This window comes from Merops nubicus, unplaced genomic scaffold, assembly GCF_000691845.1.
Source record: "Merops nubicus isolate BGI_N331 unplaced genomic scaffold, ASM69184v1 scaffold17102, whole genome shotgun sequence".
Lineage (NCBI taxonomy): Eukaryota > Metazoa > Chordata > Aves > Coraciiformes > Meropidae > Merops > Merops nubicus.
The window spans coordinates 261-10,006 of NW_008593004.1; the positions used below are offsets into that span (position 1 = coordinate 261).

The following is a 9,746-nucleotide window of genomic DNA, read 5'->3' on the forward strand; positions in this document are numbered from 1 at the left end:
TTTTTTTTTTTTTTTTTCCTTGCCCTGATAGATTTAAATCATCTACAGTAAAAGAATGCATCCGTGCAATACTGAAGGAGAAGCTGGCCAATGCACAGTACATCCCAGAAGAAATGCCTCAGCTTACAAAGTCTTTATCAGAGACAATAAAAGACAGACTGAAAGGTAAGGAAGTTTGCTGGGGAATTTCTTTTCTTACTGTGTCCTCACCCTTTTGACAAAAATCCCTCTTTCCTCCCTTATCCTTGAAACCTATATTTCTTCCCTGTCAACTGACTCATGTCTACCATTATGAAACAATCTGGCCTATATGCATACGGTCAGTGGCTGCAGAACTAGAAACCTAACTCAAGCAGATAAGATTTGCTTTTCTATAGACTGGCTGGGGGGGGATGTCAGCCCTAGAAGGGCTGCAGAAGAAAAAAAGATGCATTAGGGAGAAGAAAGAAGTGATGCTTCATTGCTTCAATAAAGAGAACCATTCCTGTTTTATTCTGCTAGCTGGAGTCTGAGTCTCAGTGTCCCACCCGAGTCTATCATCAGGCCTATGTTAAAGTGAGTTAATACTGACTTAGTTAACATTTCCCCCCTCTGGTACTTAATTTAGAAATCTCATAAGTTCCATACTTCTTAGAAGTCAAGGATATACACTTTCTTATAACACCTTGCACGAGGACATAGAAGCATACAAATATGAGAATTACAAGAACACTAACATTTTCTTAATCCATAAATATAGATCAGTGAACCAAGAAGCCAATCAGCTCCATATTTTGTGAAAAACCACAAAAAAAAAATCAACCTTTTGAACTTCATGTAAGATTTTAGTTTGAGTCCAAATCTTATTCTTATCAGTAGTAATTCTCCCACTCTGATCTATGGATGTACAACAGCAAGTGTCAACTACTATACAAACCCCTCCTTGTGAGGCTAGCAGCATAACTAGACCTATTCTATTCTGGTTAGCAATTTTAGCAATCCATGAGACTACTTGTAATGCTATTACCACCTCTTTAGTTTCATTTCCAGTCTGCCCCATGACTGCTGAAATATTCACTGTTGCTTTTTCCAATTAATTAACTTCTAACCATGGAATGAACCATCCAAAGAAACTAAATATAGCAGGCCTCTCAACTAAAACATTATTTCTTTTGCCATTTTAGGAAAAATCTTACCCACTGCCTTTGTTCAGTTCATCTTTTAGTTACAAGTTTAGTTTTATTGTGGCTCCTAAATTACAGGTTCCTAACCAATTTGGAAATTAAGCTTTTCTGGCTGCTGCCCCTCATAGCCAATACCACCCACTACCAATAGTGATATGCCAATATTCAATTGATCTTCATTTGTTTCTGATCTATGATTGCAAAGACCACCCACAACAGGGGCGTAATGCCCTGCCAAAACATTTCCTGGTTCTGAAGTTTTGTTAGTTGTTACACATTTTACATCTGACAGATTAGGGTCCTATATCCTCCAAACTTAAAAATCAGTTTCTGTCTTACTAGTAAACTTCAGGTTTACCCATAAGTTATTCCAGGATTTATTGAATGGGATAGGTACCCCTGTAAGAATTGTTTCCTTCATGCTGTGTTGAGGGAAATAAGAGCAAGCCCAGCAGTCTGACTGATTCTTTATCTCCACAGCTTTCCCTATCATCCTCAAATGCACATTTTTATTCCCATGGTTCAGGGTTGGACTTACCATCCAAATTGTACCAACGGACACAGTGCATTGCAGGGTTAAATAATTTATGGTTATGCAATATTAAAATCAGTATTACCAGTCCAATAATGATTAACAAATACAAATATGTCTGTTTACAATCCAAACCAAAATATGATTCTTTTGATGCTCACATGCAAATCACACACTTTTCCAACATGTCTTCAACCTCAGAGATTGGTCCTCTTGAACATGCACTTCCCAATCCCTTTCTGACACTGGTCTTGGAGCCTTCTTGACCTGTGGGTAACGTATCCATGGATCTAGTCCATCCAGTTTTAAGGCAGTATATGTTGTCAATAAAACCTGGAGAGGTCCTTTCTGCTTTTGCTTTAATGGTTCATCTCCCCCAGTCTTCAAATATACCAAATCTCCAGATTGAAATGGATGAACTGGCCTGTCTAAGTTCACAGCAGTTTTCTGTTGTAAATACTTGATCCAGTTGTTTAGAGGAGTATCCTTCCAGTGTTTTACAGGATCCAGTTCTTTGCACTAAAACTCCCAAGTGCCACATGTCTTTCATGCTCAAGTAATTCAAATGGTTTGTCCACATTCAGCAGTCTAAGTGCAGGCACCGTCATCAATGCGTGTTTGATCTGATTAAAGGGTTTTTGACATTCAGGGTCCATTCTAGGAATATTTCCTCATCCTTTTATGGCTTCTTCTACAGGTTTGGCCAGTAGTCCAAAATTACTTACCCACAAGCGACACCATCCGGCCATTCCCAGGAATGCTCTCGGCTTTTGTCTAGAATTGGCTTCTGCTACTGACAAATTGACTCTTTCCGTTCCACTCCTCGACTCCTCTCTCGTGGTGTGATGGTAAATCCTAAATAGGTAACAGGCATTTGTGTTATCTGAGCCTTTTTCTTAGTCACTCGATACCTGGCCCCTTCTAAAAAATTCAACAGCCCAATTGTTGCTTACATGCATTCCTCTCTAGACCATGTTCCAAATAATATGTCATTCACATGATTGAATAAAGTTATTGTTGCATTTTCCTTTTGCCAGTGTTCTGGCTCTTTAGAAAGCTGATTCCCAAAAAGTGTTGCACTGCTGTTAAAACCCGAAGGTAACACTGTACAGCACAACTGAGTCTTTCTCCCAGTAGCTAGAGTTTGCCATTCAAATGCAAATAACTTCTGACTTTCCTGTTCTAAAGGAACACAGAAGAAATGCATCCTTCAAGTCCAATACTGTGAAACATTGATCCATCTCCTTTATTGTTGTCAGCAAAGTCTAAGACTTTGCAACTATCAGATGCACAGCTTGAATGGTTTGGCTTATGGCTCTCAAATTCTGCACCAATCTGTATTCATTTGGATTGGTTTCTTTACAGGGAGGATGGGAGTATTATATTCTGATTGGCATTCTCTTAAAAAGTCCAAATCTGAGAAAATTGTCTTTCCTAGCCTCCACTTTTATAGAATATTGTTTTCACCTTACCAGTCAAGCTCCAGGTTTCAGATCAGTTTTTACCAGTTCTGCCACTTTTGACTGTCCTGGCATTCCAGATGCCCACACCAGTAGGCTTATTGCATCCAGGACTTCTTCCAGGATTTTGGGAGCCTCTTCTTCTTTTCCCTCTCTTAAAAGAAAAACTTGTGCTTCCAGTGCTTTTTCTTCTCGCATTCTTTTCTACTTTTATAATCATTATGCAAAGAGAAAAATAAATCAACATACAGTATTTCATTCCATTTTCCTTCCCTCTAACAAAACAACATTAGCTGTAACAGTTTTATAAGTCAGAGTACCATTCTTGGGCCATTTTTCCTGATCGTCTAATACATATACTGGCCACCATTGATTACAATATTCAGTTAACTTTTTCTGAGTTAAGGGATCCCCTCCAAATTTTTTCCAATGTTTCAATATCCCCCCAAGAGGGGATACTTTAGTTATCCCTCCCTCTGCAGAGGGTACCACATTCCCCATATCCCAATGTTACTCAGCCCAGTCATCACTGCACAAACATAAGTAACCCCCAAGCAGCTGCAAAACCAAAACCAAGTACTCCACCAACTCATACTTCCCACTTAGTACGATTTTTCAGCAATATCTCTACTCATGATCCAGCAGAATACTTGCCACCCAGTGGGAAAACACTTGGAAAGTCCCCAGAAAATGCATCCAGCGCATGCTGGAGTTCCCTGGGCAACTCCCAGTGGTGAGAAGTAGCCAGGGTCTGAGTCCCAGTGTCACATCTGGGTCACCAAAAGCTATTCCCTGAAATAAAGGCACTCAAAGCCTAGACAAGTTTGTAAAGTATTGTTTATTCAGTGTTGTGTGCTAGGCGGTAGGGAACCACAAATCTAGCACCCCCTAAAGAGATTTTCAGGTACTATTTGTACAGTGAAAAGTACATAAAACCTGCCCATCCCATACATATTTATTAGTGTCTCCTACATATTCATTCATGACCTTTTGAGACCTTTAAGAGGCATGCACAGTCCATGCTACTCTGTCAGCAAAGTCCGCTGTGCAGGCATCTTTCAGGGTCCCTGGTGGTCATTGGGCAGTGAATACCCCTCCTCACGTTGTTCTTTTAAGGTATTAAGTCATCTTAGGACATGAATTGTTGACTTAGATGCCTGCCAAGTCCTTGAAGAAGACAAGGATGTTCCTGTAGGCTCATCTGGCGTTTAGGTAAATAATTTGACATACACAAGGACAGTGAAGTGATTAGTTATTTGGTTGTGCTTCTTGTTGTTTGTAACATATTCAAGGATTTAGCATTTTTCTCAAGAAGAATTAGCACAGCCTGGAATGTAAACAATAGGTACTTCTGTACTTTCTGCCAGATAGGCAAGTAAACAAACAAAATTCACTTGAAGTGATTAATATCTCTATGAACAGGCCTGTACTAAATATGAGTTAATACTGACTTGGGTCACGGAAGCAGCACAGCCAAGTCTTCCTGGGACACTGCTTTGTGGAAGACAGGCAGCAGGATCTATATTTTATTTTAAACATGCTTGTTCTGGTTTGGCTTCTGGAACATAGCCATGGCCTGATTGGATCTGCCCTGTGCCCCAGAGGTATTTCTTTACCATTGTAAAGCAACGGATTTATCTTTGCAGACATGGAAGGCAGACCCACATATACTTTTTTTATCCTCACTCAGAAACAAAGGAAACATCTCTGTGGCAGAAAAAATTTTGCAATACAGTTGCATCAGAATACTCTTAAAATAAGCCAATTTTTAAAAAATTCTTCCTTCTGCATGAGCAGGTCTTGAAAGTTGTCAAAATAGAATGTTGACAGTGTGCCTGGCCAGGGGTGTCTTCTGGCTGAGATGCATCTTTGACAGCTGCCCAGTACCCCTCTCACCCTTTAATCCCAGTAAGGCCATCATACTCCACCTAGGAACACAAAACTGCAAGGCAGCCTGTCCACTTCACCAATTGCATGGACTTCAACAGGACACTCACTTTGTAACCAAAGCTTGCACCTTCCAAGTCATACTTTAAACAAGTTGTTCCTCTCACTGCTACTTTTTTTCCTCTCTCTACAGAGGAAGGATTTGACAGGTACAAAATGGTGGTACAGGTTGTAATTGGAGAGCAGAGAGGAGAAGGAGTGAAGTAAGTTATGCTTCTTGAAATTGGATTTCTCTCATTTTTGTTTAGTTTGGGTGGTTCTCTCCTCTTTGGAAGCTGCTTCAAATTTCCTATGGATGAAGATTTTTCTGCAGATAGTAAAGCATAAAACCCTTTCTTTCCTCTTTTATGTGGCAATGAGGGCTTAGATCATGGCTGACTTAATTACCCAGTAATAACTGGCTGTATGGTGGGTTTTAGCAAGCTAAAACGCTGAAAAGCATTTGTGAGGAGTGTTGCAAAAAGGTATTTTACATTGTATTCATTAAGAACTAGAGCACACTTCTCTTCCACTGACCGCTTGCCCAATACAGAATGATATCATCATAAACAGTCAGAGCAGCAGCCAAACTCCTCCCTCCACTCCCACATCACACACCAGAGCCCCAAAGTGCCAGAGCGCCAGAGGGAGGAACAAGTCAATGCATTCACCCACCACAGTGGACATGAAGAAGGGAGCAAGCCAGGGAAGGAGCCAAGCCATGGGCAATGGTAGCAGCCAGGCCATGAGCCCAGTTATACAGCAGGGACTCAGAGACAGCTTCATGTTCTGGCCCTGGCATCTTGGGAACTCCACTTGCCATGAAGAGTCAGGGAGCCCTTCCCATAGCCAGAACCCTCACACAGCACATCCCCTACATAAACAAACCTTCTAACTCCACAGCCAGCAGAGTCAGTTCTTATAGCTGTGGCTTCTTGCACCACCTCCAAGTTAATGTGGAAGGTGGGGGCACCTGGTGGTGATCTCCTGATCAGTTCCCACCCAAGGCTGGCCAGATGCTGGGTGAAAACCAATCGGGAGGGTCCTGGTTGTGGAAATCATCCATCTGCCAACCCTCATTCAGGGCTGGGGGTTTAATCCCAGCACGTCAGCACCCAGTCCACCCTCAAGGCCCTGCTGGAGCACAAGCTCTGGTAACTCTCTTCTGTCTAAAGCCAGATTTTCCTAAGTACTTTGTTTGCATTTAATCCCCCCAGTAGGCATTTTTCAGAAGTTTAAATTACTGTAATCCCCCCATGTGATTCTGTCATGGGAACTGAGCCTGGACTGTGGGTGCTGAGCGCTTGCAGTCTAGCTCCAGATTCCTGCAGTCAGACAAAAGATTCCTCTTGGCTGCAGTAGTGGGCTGTAGCTTTCCATTACTAGTGAGCAGGAATAAGGAAAAAGAGACTAGCCCACAAGATTTATGTGCTTTATCTGCTGCAATTATCTTTATTATTGTGCCTGCACTCCAGCAGAAGATAAGTGCAGCAGAGCTGTAATCGGATCTGCTGCCTCGATGTTCTGGAGGTCAGGCAGGAGGATCTGTACGTGCTCCTCAGGCTTTTGTCAGGAATGTCCATCTGCAGGCAGACTGCTCCAGAAGCACCATACCAGGATGATCGGTTCATTGAGGCATTCCAATTTGAAACATGAAGCCCAGTGACACAGACTGGCAGAGCAATTGGGGAAATTCTCTGGTTTGCAATAGGCAGGAGGAGACAAAGCTGAAGCATGATCACTAACATCCTTAATGTAAAATACTGGATAACCAGAGTATCCCAGAGTCAGAGTGGAATTTTGGACTGAAACAAAAAAAAACCACAGAATGACCCTGAGGACTAAGGTCATGGAAGAAAAGGATGAAATTCAACAGTTGTAGGACAGAAAGTCATACGTGTGGGGACTGGGAGCAACCTGCTGTGCCACAAACAGGGATCCCGTCAGCTGAGAGTGGCTGGGGCGGGCAGGCAGCTGAGAAAGGGGTGTGTCAGTGACATTAGACAGGGCGGGAGGGAGGTCTTATCTGCTGACCCCATTGCAGTCTGCTTGCTTGTCCTCAGGGTAAGGCTTGGACAGAAGCAGGTATAGAACAGGGCCAGCAGGATGGTTGGGGAACAGAGTGTAGATACGAAAGGACTAGAAGAGAGCAGGTCCTGGTCTAGTAACACGACATCTGCCAAGGAATACGATAGCTCCCTATAAATAAATTGGAGAATGTACCACGAGGGTGCAGGAGGTGAAGGACAAGAACAAATAAGCTAATTTAGCCACTGCATAGGCCAGAAGTCAAATGTTCTTAAGCACTGTAGCAATGAGGTTTCAAGCCCTGCCGCATGGTGGAGGTGGCAAGGTTGGTAACAGATGAGCTTGAAGATGGAGCTTGATTCACATACAGAGGGCCTGCAGCATGTGGTGGAATTCACCCGTGGGGATCTAGGCTCAGGATTCAGGAGAAGGCTCCCTGTTCCCTTTATCTTTAAAGGAAGCTCAGTTTGCTGTATGAGGGAAGTATCTGCAACCACTTAGGCCACTACGGGTGGGCTCTGTGGGTAACAGCTCTGCTCTGTCTCCTTTGTCTAGCATGGCTGCACGGAGTTTCTGGGATGCTGACACCGACAGCTACGCTCACGACGTGTTCATGAACGTACGTACCAGCTGCTTTACCATGGGGAAGTGTAAAGCTGCTTGCTTTTTGTGTGACAGGCAGAGTGACCCTAAGAAAAACAACTAGTAGAAGGAGGGAACCAAGACTCTGTTGAAACAGTACGATTTATGTCCTTGTTCACAAAATATACTTGGATATAATATCCAACACAGTGAAACTTATTTCCTGAGTAGGTCATACACAAAAGTTCTTACAGCCACACCTCTTTACAGGTGGGGAGGGGAAACACAAGAGGTAAGTCTTTTTTTATATGCTTTGCCCATCTCCTGCCATGGAATATAGCTGGAATCCAGGACTGAGCAAAACTCAAGGTTTTATTTAATTATTATTTTGGTTTTATTTTATTTTAAGCTGACACCTAGACACCTGCAAGTGTGTGTGTGTGTGTGTGTGTGTATGGAGTGAACTGAGGCATTTCTGGCATTCAGAGATACTGCCCTATGGTTACACAAGTGAGGTGAATAAGTAACTGAAAGGCTGAGAATTGCAACATATTGCAAGGTAAAGTTAGTCTCTGGTCTAAACGTCCCCTTAGGTTGGCCTCTTCTGCTAGGCTAGCAGAGAGCTTGCCTTTCATTAGATGGAGCCTTTCTCTGTTTTCCCCAGGACAGCCTGTTTTGCGTGGCAGCTGCATTTGGTTGCTTTTACTACTGAAGATGGTGAACGTGGCACAGAAGAGAAGTGGGAGAAAATGGTTTAGGGTGCTTTTCGTTAATGTGCAGAAAAGCATCATGTTCTTCCTTTAGTACCTAACAAAACAGCTCTACAAAGCATGTCCTACACCTGTACTACACACTACAACATTCCTTCTTCCTGGTGGATATTGATACAGCATAAAGCACAATACTTTAATGTCCTTTAATTAAATCACCCTTTGTTTCTATATAGTGTGTTGGGTTTGTCCTGAAGGTGTATTGTCAATAGCCATTGTTTCTAAGGCAAACTCAACTTTCATCTTGAAAGAGTTCGGTTGATTTTACCTTTGTAATTTTATGAAATGAATGAAATATTTATAAGAAATGTACCATAATAAATCTATGTGTTTAATATTTCCTTTCACATGGGTTGCCATTTCCCCTGTTTGTCCTTTTCCTCCATTCTGCAAGATGTGCTAGACCAGATGGCTTCTCTCAGCTTCTCTGATGAGCGTTTCCTGAGGGTTCTTTCTAAAGTAACCCATAAAGCTGACCTCTTGTTCTGGTTATCCAGATTTGTTCCTGTGACTCCCCTAACAATTGGGCTGTAAATCCCAGCTGTGTCACACGAGATGGTATTAACTGATAGGAAGACAAGGTATTTAGGACACTGGGTCAGGCCAGCAGCTTGCGCACCCCATAACTGCCAAAACTCCTCCTCATTGCTGTTACCCCTCATTGGTTTGGTGCAATTTGGCACCTGTGGACACTGTGAGTGGTCACTGCTTCTTGCCCTCTTCAGCTGATACTGCAGTACTTGCTCAATCTTTCCCTCCCTGTAGTTGTTTTGGGATTTGAAGGTGGACAATTTGAGCCCAAATTTGTTAGGACTCCAGCCTTAGAAAGGAGCAGTACAAAGAGCTGCTGTAGATCTGAAGAGGAGGAGTGCTAAAGCCACTCATCTCCCCTGATGGTTATAGCGGAACATGCTCTGCCCGTGCGGCTCTTGGAAATCAGGGAAGTCACAAATTACGAGGCATCTCCTAGAATCGCTCTTTAGCTCCAATCCTGGAAGCATTTTCCTCTGGTGGGAAGTAGAAGGTGACTTCTCCCACGGCTTAGTCGCTACCTGTGGCTGTGTCTCGTTAAGGGAGCTGCAGACACGATGCAACGGTGCCGTTCGGTTTTTGCACGACCTTGGCGGTGCACGTTTTGGGGAACGGTGGATCCTTGCGCACAAAGACTCTTACCAGGAGGTCGTATGAGCCCTCGGACTCTTGTTTTGGCTCTTTTATCAAGTCACGGTGATTAAATCGCGGCTTTCACCTCGCTCGGTTTTGGGGGCTCCCAACAGCCGCCTCA

General features: G+C 43.1%; 1 protein-coding gene across 1 annotated transcript; it reads left to right on the forward strand.

The window, feature by feature from the left end:
• Positions 1-31: 31 nt before the first annotated feature.
• On the forward strand, positions 32-8,403 carry TCTEX1D2 (Tctex1 domain containing 2; the record flags this gene model as incomplete). Its single annotated transcript, XM_008935345.1, has 4 exons — positions 32-165; positions 5,236-5,305; positions 7,665-7,728; positions 8,356-8,403. Coding segments are annotated over 4 exons (316 nt in total), but the record flags the coding sequence as incomplete, so codon positions are not given.
• Positions 8,404-9,746: the final 1,343 nt, after the last annotated feature.